General features: G+C 32.4%; 2 protein-coding genes across 6 annotated transcripts; both read left to right on the top strand.

Moving 5' to 3' along the window:
- The first annotated feature begins 10,279 nt into the window (after positions 1-10,279).
- Positions 10,280-15,448, top strand: LOC105121825 (uncharacterized). 3 transcript variants are annotated; one of them, XM_011020637.1, is made up of 11 exons: positions 10,280-10,743; positions 10,854-11,153; positions 11,851-11,917; positions 12,006-12,065; positions 12,154-12,232; positions 12,462-12,507; positions 12,592-12,690; positions 12,839-12,907; positions 13,018-13,342; positions 13,947-14,080; positions 14,189-15,448. In XM_011020637.1, the coding sequence occupies exons 2-11, from the start codon at positions 10,866-10,868 to the stop codon at positions 15,245-15,247; spliced, it is 2,226 nt and encodes a 741-aa protein (XP_011018939.1). In that variant the 5' UTR covers positions 10,280-10,743; positions 10,854-10,865; the 3' UTR covers positions 15,248-15,448. The 3 variants fall into 3 exon arrangements, with proteins under 3 accessions (XP_011018939.1, XP_011018941.1, XP_011018940.1); XM_011020639.1 differs by having other exon boundaries at positions 13,986-14,080; XM_011020638.1 differs by having other exon boundaries at positions 10,859-11,153.
- Positions 15,449-16,004: 556 nt separating this feature from the next.
- Positions 16,005-19,865, top strand: LOC105121826 (uncharacterized). Of its 3 annotated transcripts, XM_011020642.1 has the most exons (8): positions 16,006-16,464; positions 17,058-17,225; positions 17,326-17,445; positions 17,990-18,166; positions 18,595-18,759; positions 18,981-19,305; positions 19,438-19,457; positions 19,548-19,865. In XM_011020642.1, the coding sequence occupies exons 1-8, from the start codon at positions 16,216-16,218 to the stop codon at positions 19,632-19,634; spliced, it is 1,311 nt and encodes a 436-aa protein (XP_011018944.1). In that variant the 5' UTR covers positions 16,006-16,215; the 3' UTR covers positions 19,635-19,865. The 3 variants fall into 3 exon arrangements, with proteins under 3 accessions (XP_011018943.1, XP_011018942.1, XP_011018944.1); XM_011020641.1 differs by having other exon boundaries at positions 16,005-16,464; positions 18,981-19,313; positions 19,389-19,865; XM_011020640.1 differs by having other exon boundaries at positions 16,005-16,464; positions 18,981-19,865.
- The last annotated feature ends 74 nt before the right edge of the window (positions 19,866-19,939 follow it).

A 19,939-nucleotide genomic window follows, 5' to 3' on the forward strand; every position in this document is an offset into this window, starting at 1 on the left:
AAAATAAAAAACCTCGGTACTTTCACCTTAATATAATTTTTATTTTGTACTTTTATAAATTATATTTATGATTAAATAAAAAAACAAAGAATGTAAAAATGTTATTGAATATGTAAATTACATGATAAAAAATATGATTTAATGAAATATAAAGGGAAAGTAAAATTTAGATTAAACTATAAGAATTTTTATGTAATTATTCCTCTAAAATAGAAAACCTATTATGCTTTTAACAAGGTAATCCTCCCCTTTTGAAGTGATCCTCTAAAATATAAAATTTAGACTCTTTAGATATTATTATTTAACAAAGTGATTCTCATCTTTTAAATATGTCAAAAAAAATATTAAATATAACCATTTTAAATTATTGAGAAAATTTTAAAAAAATTTAAAAATTTAAAATAATGTATATTATTTTAATATATTTTTAAACAAAAAGAATACTTTAAAATAAGATGGGTTGGGCCGGGCTGTAAAAATTTTAATTTCTAACAATCACACGCGCCACGGCTGACGCGAGTCAATGGGTTGGGCCGGGCCCTTTTTCGTTTTCCTTAGTCGCGGCCACGACTGGCATGAATGTTCCATCTCCTAGCCTTTGCTTTAACTGCATTCCTTTTCTTTTTTTTTTCTTTTTTTTTAATTTTCAGGTTAATTATCTGATCTTTGATGCTTTAAATCTCAATTTCTAACTTGCCAACTACTCGTGCATTACCACGGTTTTTTTATTTAATTTATTTTAAATTTTTTTATTCGATTATAATTATAATTTACCATATGATAAGACTCTATGTTTTATAATAATAAACACACAGATACCTGACTTGTATAAAAAAGTTCTAATGCAGGGAAATATTCACATACACGAGAAAAACTAAACATCCGGTTATATTATATGATAACTAATTTTATTATAATAAAAAATCCCTTTGATAATATTATGCTCACTGTTAATGATACTCAAACATAATACTAAGACATTGAAATATTACAAAAGATTGAATACAAGCTTTGCTAATTGGATGTATTTACAGTGATCAATTTGTATTATAAAATAATTATTTTGACATTAAAAACTTTTTTTAAGCATAATTGTTGTGAAAATAATCTTAGTTTTAATGCAATAATAATATTAAATTTTCAAATATTGACATTACTAACTATAAAAAAAAACTCCCATGTATTCTATGTGGTAGAATCATAATAAAAATCACTAAAAGCTCTAGAAAAATAAATCTTATATATATATATATATATAGACACACACACACCTTTTCCTTCTTTTTTTTTCTCAATGATGCTTGGTAAATGTCAATAAGATGTCTAGACATATGAGATGTATATGAACAATGATCTTTCGTTCCACATCTATGACAATTATTTTGCGTATTTTTTTAGGGTTTATTTTGTGAATCTTTCTCCTTTCCACTGCACTCCTCATTATTTTTTGACTCATTAAAATTCAAGTTGCTATGAACACCATGATATTCAAAGTTATTATAGCCACAATTATGACCACTCTCACAGTCATAACTATGACCACATCCACGATCATGCTCACGATAATAAAATGTTATGGTATTCACTTCGAAGGATGGCTCTGAACAGGGCAGAGCAAAGGAAAAAAAAAAAAGAGATCAAATTAAAAAAAATAAAATTACAGAGTTAAAATATGAAGAAAAAAATTGAAAAAAATAATTTTATACAGGTACCGGGATCCTTACTAGCCTCCCCTGCCTCTACCATTAAGTCTGAATGATCAATCGGTCTTGATTGATAATTTTTTAATCAAAAAACTTAATTATTTTACTTGGCAATAAGAAGACATGATATCAAATCAGGATATTTCACGGAACTATGCTTACGGTATTCTTGTTGTAGGAGTATATTAGAAGCGTGAAAAGTAGAATTCAGTAAGTCTTCCTTAGCAATATTTTCTTTGTATAATTTTAATTGAGAATTAATTCAAAATACTACAAAGCTATACCCAGTTTTGATTCTATAATCTTACAACTACAAATAAATCCATTCCAAACGAGATCATGAATTTATTTTATTAATATAAATATTTAAACCAGTTTATATATACTTTAATTAATTTTATAATTCTTGAAATTAATAATTATATAATTTTTTTAATGATTTATTAATATAAATATTTAAACCAATTTATACATACTTTAATTAATTTTATGATTCTTGAAATTAATGATTATATAATTTTTTTAATGGTCCTGAAGTTTATAAAACTTGAATTAATAATTTTAAAAAAATAAATTTAAAACTTGATTAGTTAAATTTATAAAAATATTATTTTTTTTATAATAATAACACATTTCTTTTAAGTTTTTTCAAAGTACTTGTGGATTCTTAGTTGCAATGTATTCAAATTTTAACTCATAATAGAGATAGTGATGTCACTGATTTAGCATGATGTTTCTTTAAAATTCATAACTTTAAAATGAATTTTAGTATTGTGCATGGAAATTGAAAAATAATTGTTTCTCATATATATATATATATAAAGCTCTGTGAGATTTAATATTATTGATTTATATTTATTCTAAAAAAGTTATCAATTATAGTAACGTGTTAAACTTGTAAAAATATAAAATGTATATTTGTCTTCTTCGAGAGATGAAAGAAATCATATAAATTTATCTTAACCGGGTGACTAAAAATCACATGAACTTGTCTTCGTCAGGGAGCTTAGAATTGTAGCCTTTTCTGGAGGACATTTCTAATTTTACTGTCTCTCTGGGAGGTTAATTATATTACAAAAATACATATACCAGTGTTTAGAGTTAAAATAACGGTTATTTTTTAAAGTATTTTTTATTAATAAATATATAAAAATAATATTATTTAAAGAATAATCTAAAAAATTAATTTTGAATAATAAAATTAAAAAATAAACTATTTTAAAAAACCTTTTAAAATACAAAAACAAATATATATCTTGATATTGTAAATTGTCGTTCTGACACCAATCTTATAAACAAAATGAAATTAGGATTGGTTTAAAATTGAGTATAAAATCAACCAAGAAAAGACAACAATTAATGTCAAAATCAAACGCAGTATGAATTGATAGGTTATGAAAAGCTCGGGAAGACTCTGTCTTTAATGCTACTGATTGGTCTTCCTGTCAGATTATTTCAAAAGAGCTTTTGATCAGCGGCATGAATTTGAAAGTTGCAGCCTCTTTCTTCTAGCTCTCGTCAAATCAGGATACAGGTACACCTCCACTATTGCTGCCAGTGATATGACAACCTCCCACCGGGAATCTTAAGGATACATCTTGACGGGGGCTTCTGATCCTGTTTCTTGAGAAGGAGCCCGTGGTGTGATTATGGCAGACATGAATGGCACGGTGATCAACGCTGAATGTGCACAACGACCACTACAACATGCTTTAGATGCCACGGTTGTTGAAGATTGTGCACCCCGGGAAGCTTAAACACGGCTCACTCCTGCCAACAAGTGTTCTTTGATGGTGATGACAAGTTGTTAATTGATGTTGTTTGCAGCTAGGCCTCGGCGCACTCCATCTTTCAAGACTGTCAGGAGTATCAGAACTCCTAGTTTTATTATCTCTTTTCATTTTATTAAGAGGTTTTGTAATTAAGATGTCTTAATATAACATGAAAAGTCTTAATACATCACATTGATACTCTTGTCTGTTGGGTTTGAGATAATTCGGAAGATCTCAACGAATTTCTTTTTAATTCAACCTGTCTATGTTAAAAGAAAGAAGAAAGGAAAAAAAATCTATTGAGAAATCGATGAACATGCAAAGTTCGTAGAGTATATAAAAAGGTAGTATATGGAATGCTAGTTAATAATGGATTAGACATGAAAGTTTGTTTTGTGAGGATGTTTGATACATTTTTAGACAGTATAAAAATAAATTTTTGTTATGTTCAAGGTTGTTTCAATGAAAAAAATTTAATTTCATTAAAAGAAAGATGATAAACTTATCCAATTTTCTTATTAATTTAATTAATCCGAATTAATATAAAAATAAAAATAATTAATATCATAATTTTAAAATCCAACTAAGAGTTAACCGAGTACAAGTCCCATATCAATAATCAAGTTGATAATTAATCTAAGTTAATGTTAGGATAAAAATAATTATTATTATAATTTTAAAACTCAACCCAGAGATCAACTCAAAACCAAACCAAGATCGCGAGTCGAGTTGACCATTGACTCGAGTCAATATAAAAATAAAAATTATTATTATTGTATTTTTAAAACTTGATTCAGGGGTCAACTTGATGCTAGATACAAGGCAAGTTGATCATTGACTTGTGCAAATGTAAAAATACAAATGATTATTATGATAGTTTTAAAATCTAACTTAGGAGTCGAGTCGACTCAGGACTATGTCTTGGTCATAGGTCGGGTTGGCCATTGACCCGAGTCAATATAAAAATAAAAATATTTATTATTATAATTTTAAAACTCTAATCAGGGTTCAATTCAACGTCAGGTTCGGGTCATGAGCTAAGTTGACCATTGACTCGAGTAAACATAAGGATAAAATGATTATTACCATAGTCTTCAAACTTAACTAAGGGGTCAGCTTGAGGCAAGGCCTAAGTCATAGGTTGGAATGGTTATCTCGAGCTGATCTAAAGCAATGTAAGAATAAAAATGGTTATTATCATCATTTTAAAACTCGATCTAACTCGGGATAAGGATCGAGTCATGAATTGAGAGGATCAACCACCTAAATTTTAAAAAAAATCAAAATAACCTTATTTTGATCAAATATATAAAGTTATTGGATTTTTTTACTTATGTTTTATCTTGGGTCAAATGAGTTGTAAGTGAACTTGAGTTTTTGACTGGTTCAGATTGGATTAATCCTTCCTCTAGTTTTTTTAAACTCAAATCGGTCTAAACTTTAGGTCGATCATGTCCCGTGTAGTGTCTATCAAATATAAAACAAGGCAAATTGTCTAGTCAAATACAAAGCATACCAATCATAGGACATGTTGCTACCTAATGTTTTACCTATTTTTATGATAAAATTTTTGAAAAAAATTCAAAAATAAAGAAAAACAATGAAAATCCACAAATAATGTGTTTTTTTAATATATTTGCATCGTTTTTAGCATTTTTAGTATCGTCTTAAAAAATTTAAATCAAATATCATTTGAACATATTAGACTTTTCACGTGTTATTTTTTAAATCACTATTTTTCTCATTAAGTCAACACTGATATTGCTCATTTTAAAAAAAAAAAACTTTGACTTTTCACGTGTTATTTTTAAAATCATTATTTTTCTCATTAAGTCAGCACTGATATTGCTCATTTTTTTAAAAAAAAACAAAAAATCAAAATTTACCAAAAAAAAAGTCGAGGGACCATATTTGAAGACCAAGTCACACTTCTTTTATAAATACTAGTTTACACAACACACACAAAAGGGAGCAATTTTACACATTCGGGAGTCAACATCCATTCTTTGGGATCAACTCAACCAACAAAAAACTCCCTAAACCTAAACCCATTTGACCCCCTGGTGAAAAAAAAAAGAAAAAGAAAAAAAACCAAAGAACCCCACATTCCCTCCTAAACCAGCCGTTTAAGCCCCTTTTCCCCCCTAGGTTTTGCTTCATCTTCTTCTCCTCTCCCAGCGAACAATACAGGCACCTCCACCTGAACCAGCTATGTGATTTTATTGTTTATGCAAATCACCACTGGTGAGGAAGAAGGGAGGAAGCCTTTTCGAATCTTCCCTGTTGCTTGGATTTTTTGTGGCCGCACGTGAGTTCACAGGCTACTAGTGATTATGGCATGTGGAGAAGACACGCCGCCACTATTTTCATGACCCAGAAGCCTTCCAACACTGTTCTCGAGGCTTTTCTTATAATTTCTAGATGTTGATGTGTATATCTATATTACTGTTGTTTGATTTATTTTGAATTTTTGTTATTTTGTAACATGTAATTATAGGCATGTGTCAAACATAGTAGAAGTGAATATGTGTTTGTTTTTTTTAATGGATTTTTTTATGATAAAACCGCAAAGACAAAAGAAAATTTAATATCTTGATTTGCTTACGGTTAAAGATTATGAACTTACATGTAAGTTGTATTTCTGATATCCGATGAAAGAATAAGATTTTTAAAACTTCTTTAACACAACAAAACCATGAAGCAACTTACTTCAGGTAGGGTGCGCTAGGGGTGCTAATATCTTTCCTAACCATAACCAGTCTTTTACCTATGAATCTCTGATAAGACTAGTACATTTGTATTTCCTAATCACTCTTAATTAAATACCAGGTGACGATTCTCAAGAACCATCAAACAAGAGCAAAGGAACCAAAAACACCAGCCGATGCCATACAGGGACATGCAACAAGACAAAACAATTATTTATCTAGTCATGTCCAGTTCAGTACAGAATAGTCTGATCAATATTGTCCAGCAACCAATCATTACTTGATTGGTCTCAATAATTATTTATATGGTTTAATTTAAGTAAAATATAATATGATGATCTAATTTAAGTAAAATATTTCCTCCTTTGCTATTATTTAAGAAAATAAAATATTAAACTTTTAATTAGCAATACTTACCAAATATGAGAGATAAATATAAAAAGAAAAAAGAAAATTACATCACTTCACATAAAATATAATAAAAATATTCACATGCTAAATAATTATTATTTTTAATTTTTTTCTTATTTTTCTCTCTCTTCTTTATGTTCATTTTCCACTATTAAGCTAGTGTTGATATTTACGTTTAACACTAGAAAACTTCTCTTAGTATCTTACTAGATAGATGGTCCAGGTTACATTACAACTCAGATCTTTTTTTCCAACATAAAAAAAAAATTATACGATGCTAAATTAAGAAATATTTGAGACCCAAGTTATTTATTTGACTAGGTTTAATAAGCTTGATTAATTTAACGACACAATTTAAAAAAGACATTGATAATAAATAAAACAAACAAAAAAACCCAGCAATAATTAACTATAAAAAGACAAGACATCAATATCATACTTAATAAGAGATGAACAAAAAAGATAATTATAAACTTATCGTTACTTTGCTGTGGACATTGCCCCATCACTAAAAAGAGTATACTAAGATAATTCTCATGTCACTGTGAAAAACAACATAATGACATTGAAAAAGATCGTGTTGTCAAAACAATAACCAAGAAAGCAAATTAAATAAATTATGTGAAGTTAACATCCCATATTTATATTTAATTAATTAATTTAATCTAATTCAAAAGAAAATTTTATTTTTTTAGAAAAATCAAATTAAAAAAATAAATAAAAAAACTTGAGATAACTTGGGTCATTGTCAAAATTAATGAAAAATCCTATAAAAAACAATTAAAAAAATAATGAAGCCCAATCTCTAATCGAATAAATACTGAGAGATAAAACTAAAAAAAAAAATATGAGCCTAAAAAAAAAAAGAAAAAGAAGCAAAACCAAATGAATATTCTAAATTTACATTAATCTTCAAAATTCATAATTAGTGAAATCCTAACTCAGATTAAATTAAAAAATTCAATTTTTTATAAATTTAATATTGAAATATGAGATATAAAAAAAATAATTTTAAGAATTTACCTAAGCAAAAATAAAATAATAAAAAAATAAAAATTAAATCTATTATAAAAAAACTAAACGAGGATGAAATAAAAAAACATAATTTTAAAAATTATCTTAAATATTAAGGAAAAACTAAACGAGGATGAAATAAAAAAATATAATTTTAAAAATTATCCTAAAGGAACAAAAAAATACAATAAAAATATTAAGGGTCAAATTTGACGGTCAAAGAAATTGAAGGGTGATAGAATTAAAAAAATCTTTAATTTTATAAATTATTTAAAATAAAATAAATAATAAAACATGAACTAAATATAAAGTAAAAATAAATTGAAGGACAATTTAAAAAATTAAAGGGGCAAGTGTAGAAATCAAGAAGAAAAAAAAAAAAAAAGTCTTTTGAAGGCAAGCTGAAGCCTCTCCAGCCATATGTGTTGCCCAAGAATGGGGTAGAAGTCGCGTCGAATCGAATGCTTTCAAGAAAGATAGTGTTTGAAGATCAGAATAAACTCATGCATAACTTGAAGGGATCGAGAGTTGCCTCCATGCCGGCACATGTGCAACATGGACCAACTACTATTAAAGTACTAAATTGCCTTGAAGCATTTGGTAATAATAATAATAATAATAATAATAATAATAATAATAATAAATATGAAAAGGATGGAAAAGCCACCGGAAGCTAGTTTAAGAAATTTTGTCTTCGAGAAAACTAAGGTCAATCCATTATTTAAAAAAAAAAAAAATGACGTTGAAGCTCCTTGCAACTTGCAAAAATAAAATAAATATATTTTTATAGACCTGATCAATTTTATGATAACAAATATATCTCGTATAAAAGATTTTTTTGCCCTCAAAGATCAATTCATTTGGTTTTTATTTTTGAACAGAAAAAGTATAATTATATTATTTTAATTTACAATATAATAAGTTTATATTTACCGTATAAAGATTGCGAAACATTCCAAAATTACAACAATTCATGTGTATTTTTTAAATTAATTTATTTATGTTAGAGAAAAATGGCTTCTGAAGTCAGTTTCAACAAAGCCATCCACACATTAATAATAATTTATTTTCTCGTTGTCTCTCAGTGAATCTGAATCCTGCATGATCAAGGGCATCATGCTTGACATATGCAATATATATATATAAATTATGATTGTCTGAGACAATTCTTATTTTGCTTCTTGCATTTGTAGTGAAGAGTGAATTCCTCTAGTATTTTGTGTTCGATACATTTCTTTCGTAATTAAAGAAAAATATGGGTCAAATCAGACGAGTAGATCATTTACGTATGACCTTTCATTAATTTTTATGAAGGGAAATTGATGTTTTGCTGTAAAAATGAGAAAATTGACTTTAATAAGTAATGCATGAAATTGATTGAAATGATCTGTCCACAGTTTCTCCATCATAAGGAGATTCATCGATAGCGTAGTTTTTAGACCTAGGTGGTCTGCCCAGTTCAAGTTTTGGTTTTTTAATTTTAATTAATTACCAGATTATCTGAATTATTAGTTCAAGTTTTGGTTTTTTAATTTTAATCAATTACCAGATTGTCTGAATTATTTAAAAAAAAAAATATTATTTTAATAAAAAAATTAAAAATAAACGAATTATAACTAAGTGTTTGACTAGGTTTTGTCAAGTCATATCAAGTTTTTTTTTATTTTATTTTTTTCAACTTGATTTGGATTCAATCCCGAATCCAGTAAGTAAACGAATTATAACTAAGTGTTTGACTAGATTTTGTCAAGTCATATCAAGTTTTATTTTATTTTATTTTTTTCAACTTGGTTTGGATTCAATCCCGAATCCAGTAAATCTCAGATTAACTTACCAAACTAAATTATATTTAAAAATTATAATCAAAAGTGATAAGTAACCTCTTGCTACTTATATGAATGTGAAATAAAAGTAATTTTTAATTTATTTATTAAATAAAAAAATAAATAATTTTAATAACTTACTTGTAAAAATCTTTATCCTCTATAATTTTTTATTGTTTTTCTAAATATATACTTAATTTTTAATAATAATTTTTTATTATCATTCAATATCAAGAAGGAGATTAACATTAAGATTATGTTTAAGATTATAATAACTACTTTTAAAAAAAATATTTTTAAAATATATGAAAATAATATTTTTAATTTATTTTAATAGCACATGAAACAATTTAAAGGTTGTTATATTTTAATAGCACATGAAACAATTTAAAGTTTTTTTTAAAAATAAAACAAAAATTTTCAAAAAAACTTTTTGAATACAGCAATAAATACACCATGAATAATTAATAATTTAATTTAAGTTAACAATACAATCTTAAAACCATCAAAACATATTTGAAAAATTCAACAAATGAAAGGTTCGGACAACAATTCTAACCCATCATCTTTTATACTTATTTGGAATTAAAATTTAACTTGATTTTCATTAAAATTTAAATTTTTTAAATTATTTTTTTTTTAGTATTTTAAATTATTTTGATGTGATAATATTAAAAATAAATTTAAAAAAATTAAAATTATTACTTTTAAAACAGTAATAAATAAATAAAATCAAGACAAGACGAGGAAAACAATAGTATAGTCGCTTTTATTAGCTGATTCGTTTCTTGTCTGGTTGTGTTCTGGCCCTCCTGGGTAACCCCACACGCACTCTCGCCCTGTCTCACTCTGGTTATTGCAAAGCAGAAGCTTTCGAAAAGCCTTCATTTCTTCTTCTTCTTTGTTATTATTATTATTACAATATATTTATCCTGTCATTACTCTTTGATGGTAAGATTATCCTATATTCACCTGCCAAATGCCACTTTTGCTTGCACACACCAAGATTGCATTTAAAACAATCAGCAAAAAACAGCAATCAATTAAGGGGTTTTTATGCCTTTTCCTTGCTTGAAAATACTACATCTCTCTCACTAAAATGGAAAAAAACTAAACCCCATTTGTTTCCTAGCTGTTCCTGTTCAATGCACCCCCTTTTCCATTCTCATTTCTCACTGTTTCTCCGGCTGCTTTTCCTTCTATAAAGCTCAAACTATCACACCTCAACCGAACTCCATTGCCATTTTGCACTCGCTTTTTCACGTTTTTAGGCAGAAAAGAAACCTGGGTTGTTGTTCTTGTCAAACTTGAGGTGGGTTTTTATGATTATTTTACTGTAAAGGTGTCCTCTTTGAAATGAGTAAACACAAAGGTACAAAATTTACAATGTGGGTTTGTTTCTTTTTTGGTTTTGTTGGCTAGAAAAGTACAAAAATGAAGAGTAGGAGAATGTTAAGAGAGGGACACAGGAGGAGTCCTAGGATATCTGCTTTGGATGTGTGGAAGGCTCAGCCACTGAGTAGGACCACTGTTGCTAAAAAAACTAGGCTTAGTAGGAGCATTACAAGCACCAGTACCAGTACTGTTGCTAAGGTACAAGACAAGGAGTTGGAGCAGCAAAAGGAGAACCAACCTGAGGGTCCAGCCTGTAGGACAAGGGCAAAGAAAAAGAGGAAGCTTAAACCACTTCAAGATGTGGCTTCTACTCCCAATGCTCAACAGGTTTTAGTTCTCTGCCTGCCTCCATTCCTTTTTTACTTTTATTTGTTTATTTATTTATTCAAGGTTGTTGGAGTGGTGGGGTAATAACAATCAGCTTCATCAAATTCATTGTTTTATGGAAATAATAATCAGTGACAAGTATTTTTGCTGGCTTCCTGCTCACTATAATTTTAGTTGTTCACGCCCAATTGTTCTTTTATTTGGGATCTAACTTCTACGCTGTTGGGTGGGTTTTAAAGAGGGCTCCTAATATGGGTGAAAGTGGATGACTATTACATAAATTCATGAGAAGAATTTGTGTTGTGCAGTTGGAAATAGCAGTTGATTGACCCCACCCAACATTTCAGCTCAAGTGCAGCATATGGGTTTACATGATCATCACTATCTTTATTGCTTTCATTGTAATTCTTAAGTCAGTGGGGCTCCTTCAGGATTTTTTCTCTTCTCTCTTCTATTCCTTTCATTCTTCTTTTTCCAAACTCCAAAGGGAGTTGGTTACATTGTGTTCAAATTGAAAAAGCCTTCCACTTTACCATGACATGCAGAAACTGTTCCTATAGATTGGTAGTAACTAACCAGTAATTTGTGATTGTCATTATGTGCTTGAGCTTGCTGTTGCCTCTTGGTCTCTCCTCGTGGCTCAAGAGGTTGTATAGATTGATAGAAAGTCTTCATTGTTCCCTGAGTTTGGTTTCAGGAGCCCAAGTCAAGTGATGAATCAGATGAAAGAAAACTAAGTCATAAAGATCATCCAATCAATAGTGGTAAGCCTTTTTGCTCCGTTAAAATGTAATTGCAAACTGCAGATTTCAGTGACACTGACATCGTATTTCACATTCCTTATTGGACCAGATGAAGCCATTTTGCAGAAAAAAGATGGCCCAAAACAGAAAGGACAAGCTCATTCTCCAGGTTACCTTCCTTCTTCTTTTTTTAATTAAATTTATAATCAGATCTCCAAGTTTCTTTGTTTGTGACTCTAGTTGTTCTCCTGGATCAGATCAATCATGTAGTTTTTCATGTACATCATGGGTGCCAGAAAAACGAATACTTGAGCATATCGTTGACATATTACAGAGGTGGATATTTTTCTGAAGTATTTATATCATTTAAGTTACTGAGGAATTCTTGTATGCATCAAGTACTTAACATCATCAGTAATTCGCAATTATAGTTTCCTTTCTCGTGTCTTTTGCAATTGGTGCAATGACGCAGCTGTTGAATTTCTTACTGAGGGGTGTCAATTGCAGGTTGAAAACAGTTTCCTTTCTTGTTCTGACTTCTGTTTCTTATTTTTCCATCTCTTAGGCGAGATACCCATGAAATATTTGCAGAACCAGTTGACCCAAATGAGGTTGGTAATGATCAGAAGTTTCCTTACATATCAAGAATGTTATCCTTTCTTGTTCATTATATTTATGGAATCGCTGCTAATAAGGTTGAGGAGTATTATGAAGTCATCCAAGAGCCTATGGATTTCGGCACCATGAGGGCTAAACTTCATGAAGGAATGTATAACAGTCTTGAACAATTTGAGGTTTGCTCCTTTATCAAGCATTAGTTCTCTATTTATGATTTTGAAGGTACATTTGTTTTACAGTGTTGATGTGTGAACCATGTAGCTTCCAGACAAGAAACTTCTATTCTTCCCTCTTCTGATTACAAAAGTTTTAACTGTTATGCAGCATGATGTGTTTCTAATATCCAGAAATGCAATGCACTTCAATTCCTCTTCCACCATTTATTTCAGACAGGTATGATTATCTACTACCTGTAAAACAACTCAATCATATTCAAAGAATTCTGCGTAGATAAATTATGAATTTTTGACCTCCAACTGAATGTCAAAGCTTGATTTTTACAGGCTCGTGCCATTGCTGAATTAGCTAAGAAGGTTTTCCATGTTCTTAAAACTGATCCTGATAATTTTGAACTGGAATTCTCGGGGACAAGACGACGAAGTGGTAGAAGGCCCCAACATGAAGTCAAGGGTTCAACTTATAGCCCATCCCTTAAGGTTGCGAGGAGTTCAAAATCCAGCAATACCAATACTGCAGTTCATGTATCCCCGAAACCCACCCCACGTTTAACAAGTTGTTCATCAAGTCTAAAAAGAGCAATCCGAGTGAACTCTGCATGCTTGGGCATCACTGCGCATTCTGATGCAAGAGATGACGAAGTACTTTTTGGTAAGAAGTGAATTCTGTTCTGACCACTTCAAAATCAAATTTCTTAAGGTCTTGTTTTAGGGAAGGGCAGATCCAACATGCACAAAATATGTTAAAGGTTAAACTAGAAATTTCAGAAATTGCTTTGGAAAATGCTGTTTATAGAGCCACAGTCCATGGAGTTCTCCATATGTGATTTGTCCATTTTTTAATATATGGAATCCATCTCATTAAAGGTAGAAACTCTCTTTTTGTCCAGAAGGAGCTCTCCTTGTGGGTTGTCATACACTTAACTGACTTGCATTCACTAAATTAAAGGGATTCACTAGGTTAAAGATTTTATCCTCTTGACATGAGATCATAGTTGGATCTGTTCTACAAGGGAAAAGGCTAGATTGTTCTCACTACACAATTGGTTGTTTAGATTGTGCAATTTTGAAGGTTTCACACTCACAAGAATAATGGACCTGTGGTCTGTGAGGCTCTTCAATGTGGAGTGTACACAAATGGATGGAGCCATAGGCTCCAACAATAGGGACACAGAAATGCAGAAAATTTTCGTTCTCTTCATGAAGTTGAATTGTGCAAATTTCATAACATGTTTTAATTAGCTCTTCTTCAACAGGTTCTGGAGATAGTAAAAGATTTGGTTTTTCTGAAACAGATAGGCGCTCTACATATAAACCATGGATGTCATTCCATGATGAGAGCTATTCAATTATTTCATCAATTTATAGTAATTCAAAGCTACTAGTGCACGTAAGTGACTTACCTAAGAGAACAGTTCTGTTTTCTATCTATGCTTCCTGATATCATGAATTAGTAGATACTTCATGAGAGATGACACTATGTTCTCTCATGGTGTAGGTGAATCAGCAGGAAATTGCCTATCATAAAAGCTTATTCTTGTTTGTTAAAGACGTAGGACCAACTGCCCAAATGGTTGCCAAACGCAAGTTAGATGGATGGCGGACCACTGCTGCCAATTTTCCAACTCCAGGTTCAAACTTTTGGCTTCAGTCTCCAAACTGTCAAACTTCTGCGGCATCAACCTCTGCTCAGTGTCCACCTACTCTTGATGCTACAATCACAGCTGCATGCCAAAATGTAAGCCGGGGTGATAGAATGGACATGTTTGATGTCAATAAAGGAGGTGTTGCTTATGCTGGTAACAACTTTGGCATTCATGGAACTTCAGAGAAAGTGGCACCAAGTGGTAATTGTTACAGTAACTTTGGTTCCATTAGAGGTGATGCTTCCTTTTGTAATGACACGGATGTTGCCAGTTTCTCAAGGAATGAAAAGCCCCGCCAAAATCAAAATAGAGGCCTTCAACAGGGTTCATATTCACCTGTCGCTGATGCCAGCGATCTGAATCTTTTAGCTGCTGGTTCAAGTAAAAAGGATAATGGATCGGCAATGCATAAACTGGAGAGAAGCAAGATGAATAACAAATCACAACCATCGGATTCAGGTTTCGAGGGTGTTAGGTCAAATGCTTTGGAAAGCAGGTTGAGTGATACTTATAGTTTATCACCATCTTCATGGCCCCTAAAGACCACTGGCATGTCAAGTTTTAATCGACATATTGGCAATACACATAGTCCAAGTACACAATGTCTGAGAGATGACGATCAAACCTCAGCTGCTCAAGTTCCAAATCATGGACTTGACAGTTCATCCGAGACAATTCAGGCCTTGAAACCTAGCGAACAATTGACACCTGTTTCTGGCCATTTCATCTTTGATCTGCCATTTTTCAAGACACAGCTTGACCAGATAAATTCTCCGGGGCAGAATAGATTTTTGCAGCATGGTTCAGGTATGCAGGGATCTTTTCCGAACAGAGTAGGTGAGACTTACAATGATAACCGTCCACACTCCTCGTTGAATACTCAGCATACTAACTTGGCTCTGCAGCTGTAACATAACGGCACTAAAACATGAACTCATTGGCAGGAAATATGTTTTACTTCTTGTACATTTAATGCTAAGGCCTTGCATCAAAAAAGGGTCCTTTGTTGTAAAAGAAGGCAGTGATTGCAGCCTCGTAGGAATTGCTTTGTAATTAACTATGATTATACAATGGTTGTTAAGAAAGACGTAATGCAAATCGCGTAGTTTATCGAGCAAGCATCCATTTCATCATTGGTGTGAACTTGGATTAATCTTATGACAAGATAAAAAAACTTGAGAATATGCTGTCAAAAACTAGAATCCAATCTCGGCACTCCGCTCTGAGGGCTGCATAAACAAAGTATAAAAAGAAGGCAAGCCCGTTTACGAAGAAATAAGATAGGTGAGACTCGAACTAAAAATCATAACTGGAAAGTTGCGCCGATAGACAGAGGCAGGCAAGCAGCTCGACTCGTTTCTTGAAAAAAGCGAGTTTTCATGAAAAAAGCGAAGGGAGAAGATGAATCGTAAGCCTCCCTACATAAAGTTTTCAAAATATGTAGCTCACTCATACATCATTTTATTTTATTTTTAACCTAACAGTATCTTTGGACCAGCAGTAGATCAAGATTAGATTCCATTCCTACGAGTTCTATGTGGGGTATCCACACCCGAACTAGGGCATTCACAAAACTAAGTAATTGTATATTTGGAAGGAGCATAGCCGCTAGTCAATGCAAACCATTGGATCGTAGTAACATGAGAATATATGTAAGTGTATATTAAGAGGCTACAAGTGGTGTCACATTAGCATTCCTCATGGTAAATGTCTCGTATTAAAAAACAAAGTAAAGGTTCGTTGGACAAATCCAAAAACAGAGAGACGGTTGTGGGCTGTGGTGATCTTCCTCTTCCTTGATCACCACCTCTACTTGTCATCGTGGCGGTGGGGGTGGCTGTAACGGCCAAGAACAAGTTATTATCATTAATAAAAAGGGATGGCATATAGGAGAAGACATGGAATTACCAGGACATCAACATTCAAAGAAGAGATTCATCACCCACCAGAACAAGACAACCACCATGAAAACATCAACAAAAATACTAACATCAATGACGACACTTTTCTTATAACATCTTCTTCATCTTCATCTCTGGCTGCTCAGGCTATTAGGGCATCTGCTGCTCATCGGGAATCATCCCTTTCTTCTGCATATGCTGGAGATTCTATCTCTCGGAGATCGAAGGTCTTCTTTATGTCTTCTTTTTTTCGTGTTATCAAGAACCCAATTCCGTTCGTTTGTTTCTGTTTCACTTAGGATTTTTATCTGTCAAAAATGAACATGGATCTCGTCTTATCTGCATCTCTAAATTGATCTTATCAATCTACTTTCAATCCATGATTACATACTGAATTGGTTTTGATCACTGCTTCAGTTCTGTATCCTTTATTTTTATGCATATATGTTGACAATTGATTTGCAGCTATTAAATAATGTTCGAAACGTTGAAGATTTTATAGTATTTTTCGGTAGGATTCAATAAATTTGATATGCTTATAGTCTCTAAGCTTTCCTTCTTGGTTCGCCAAATATTCAGGAATTGATAATATATAATTAAGGTTAGGGGATTTCAAACTAGATAATCACGTCTCCAGAGCCTAAATCTTAGTCTTTTTTTACTGGATTTATGCCCTTGTTGGCATGATTGTACATATTGGAGTCTAGAACGATTGCTCTAGAAAGATGACGGATTGGTTTGCATGTCTTTGCATTACTAGCTTTATTGCACATTATACGTACCCTGTAAATTTGATAGGGTATGATGCCTGAACATCTAGGTGTTTGGTGCATACGAGGACAAACCGGGAACAAATGATTCGAAAGGGTTTTGGGGTGTCCTTGCTCGGAAAGCAAAAGCGATTCTCGAGGACGATAATATGTCTCAACAATTTGAAACGCCAGAAAGGTCAAGGTTCCAGATGCCAGATTCCTCTGCAGGTGGTCAGGTGATTACGAAATTAACATTTGAATCCCACTTATTGCAGTGAAGAAAATCGGAAAATAAAAGGGCAAGTGTAATCAATTGATTGTCGTAATATTTTACAGTATTCATACCGGACACCTGAGGGCTTCAGGAAAATGGATAATCCTGCAATACGAAAGGGCTTGGATAAGATTACATCTTCCCTTAATCAAATTGGTGACACCTTTGAAAAGGCTTTCGAGGTAAGATGTTTTGCTTCCTTCGCAACTCTAGGCAAACTTATCCATTGAGTTCACTGCACAGCCTGTTTTAGTTCCTGATCCTGCTTGATGAGCTCATTGATTGCATATCTATATCTTGAGCAAAGCATCTAAAGGGTTTTTCTTTCCCTACTTTCTTCCATTTTTAGCTTGTGGACAATCCTCTAACATGGCCATTGATGTTTAGGTTCCATTTCTATTGCTGAGAATTATGGTCGTAAACCCAAGTCTCTATTAAAAATAACAGTTAGCAATTAAATTGAATGTTGTTAATTAGTGATCAGATTTTCTGTGAGAAGGAGAGTTTGAATTGATCCAGTATCAGACTTTTTTCTACTCTTCTTCTTTTCAGAATTACTGAATTAATAAGAAAGATTCCAGAAGAACTGATAAAAATAAGTTCTAATGATGCTAACAAGTATGTTTGCAGATTTGCATTTCTTGATGAATCTATCATACATACATTTAAACTTATCAATTATATAAATTATATTGTATTGCTTCAATATCTCTAGTTATTTTCCAGGAAGGTCGCACTATTGTGGAAAATAAGACAGCAGATATCATCCAAGAAACTCGCAAACTGCAAATTAGGCGAAAAGGTCCCGAGGCATATACTCAAAGTCCTGGTGCAAATAGTTCGTGGATGCAACAACAGACACAACCTCTGAACCATGAGAATCAACTGAAGGCATCTCGCGACGTAAGTTGGCAACTTTGTATTTGTGGGTCACTGGTTCATGTGGAAAAAGTTTTCAATGCATTAATTTGGAAATCGATTGAGATTTAAGCTCTTAACTAACATATTTAATGCTGCTATGCAGCTTGTCACTAAGTATGGCGGTCTCTATATTCAATATAGATTATTGTGGCTGTGTGAAGAATATGATTTTATTTTTTTGTCCCCATTTGTCGACTTAGATTTTAGCATATGGCTTGGCCAAAGTAAGGCTTTCTGTAATCGCGGTTGTGAACTGACTCGGTTTGCAGCAATTTTAGAATATGTTAAGAACAGGATAGGAATCGTATCATCAGTATTCATTCCAACTTATTAGCTTCAGCAAAAGACAGTTGAGAACCTAGTTTCAATCTCCTAGCTGGTGAAATGCATGATTAGCCTTTTGTTCACAGGTTGCCATGGCTACTGCTGCCAAAGCAAAACTTCTTCTTCGGGAACTAAAAACGGTTAAAGCAGACATGGCTTTTGCTAAACAAAGATGTTCACAGCTGGAAGAAGAGAATAAAATGCTTCGGGAGAGCCGTGAAAAGGGCAGCAGTGTTGACGATGATGATCTGGTAATGCACTCTTGTACTTCATTGTGTTTTTATCTCACAAGGATCTCTGTGTAGGACCAATGCATGCTGTTCGACCTAATTTTGTAACCTGTACTCTCTGTGTTGCTTTCCGCTAGCTTCTGTATCTGTAGGATGCTTTGATGAATCTGTCTTCTTTAGCTGTTTTAAACTGGAAGAGACAATTGTGGCAGTCTATTGATTACTATTTGATTTACATGCAGATCCGCCTTCAACTGGAGACACTTTTGGCTGAGAAAGCTCGTCTAGCACATGAGAATTCCGTGTATGCTCGCGAGAACCGCTTTCTGAGAGAGATTGTTGAATACCACCAACTTACAATGCAGGATGTTGTTTATTTGGACGAAGGCAGTGAAGAAGTTACCGAAGTCTATCCCTTCACGAAGATGCTTTCTGTTTCCCCACCTTCTCCCACCTCACCTTCAGATATCACATTAAGTTCACTATTGGAAAAGGAAATCTGTCCCGTCCCTGACCTCCCGCAAGAAACACAGGAGGTTTCAGAAAGTGATGCCCCGCCAAATGCAGGTATACCGTTACTCAAGGAGGAGGAGGAGGAGGAGGAAGAAGAAGATACAGGAAGCGATGCCCCCCCAAGTGCAGGTGTACCTGCACTCAAGGAAGAAGAAGATGCAGGAAGCGATGACCCCCCAGGTGCAGGTATACCTGCACTCAAGGAAGTAGAAGATACAAGAAGTGATGCCCCCCCAGGTGTTGGTCTCCCTGTACTTGAGGAAAAAGAAGAGGAAAAACTGATCCCTTCAAACAAGGAAGAAGAAGAAGAAGAAGAATGTACTCCAAAGTCTGCAGCGCACAAGGAGGAAAAAGCAAAAACACCCTCAGCACGTATGGCGTAAATAAGTAGTCATATTCATCTCTGGCATTCTGTTGTCTCGACTCAGATTGGGTTTCTTACCGTTTATGTCTTGGTTGTGTTTGATAAAGCCAAGGTTTTTGGGGGAGATTTTTTTTCTTGGGCAAACATTCTTTAATGTTTTATGAATGTAATTGTTTATGCAATTGCGTATTTTTTATCAAATAAAAAGTCTGATTTTCCTTTTTCCAGATAACAAACAAACTTGGAATTAACAAATTGTTTGATCTATTAAATATTGAAGTCAAGTGGTTGCTGTCCATCACAGGGTCCATCATCTGCTAATGG

The sequence above is a fragment of the Populus euphratica genome, unplaced genomic scaffold (genome assembly GCF_000495115.2).
Source record: "Populus euphratica unplaced genomic scaffold, PopEup_1.0 scaffold46.1, whole genome shotgun sequence".
Taxonomy (NCBI): domain Eukaryota; kingdom Viridiplantae; phylum Streptophyta; class Magnoliopsida; order Malpighiales; family Salicaceae; genus Populus; species Populus euphratica.

Coding starts and splice junctions, on each gene's coding strand:
- LOC105121826 (XM_011020640.1), top strand. CDS start 16,216: ATGGCATATAGGAGAAGACATGGAATTACCAGGACATCAACATTCAAA. Junction 17,226..17,325: donor ATTCCTCTGCAGGTGGTCAG/GTGATTACGAAA, acceptor AATATTTTACAG/TATTCATACCGGACACCTGA. Junction 18,760..18,980: donor GTGTTGACGATGATGATCTG/GTAATGCACTCT, acceptor ATTTACATGCAG/ATCCGCCTTCAACTGGAGAC.
- LOC105121825 (XM_011020637.1), top strand. CDS start 10,866: ATGAAGAGTAGGAGAATGTTAAGAGAGGGACACAGGAGGAGTCCTAGG. Junction 11,154..11,850: donor CTACTCCCAATGCTCAACAG/GTTTTAGTTCTC, acceptor GTTTGGTTTCAG/GAGCCCAAGTCAAGTGATGA. Junction 12,908..13,017: donor CCACCATTTATTTCAGACAG/GTATGATTATCT, acceptor TGATTTTTACAG/GCTCGTGCCATTGCTGAATT.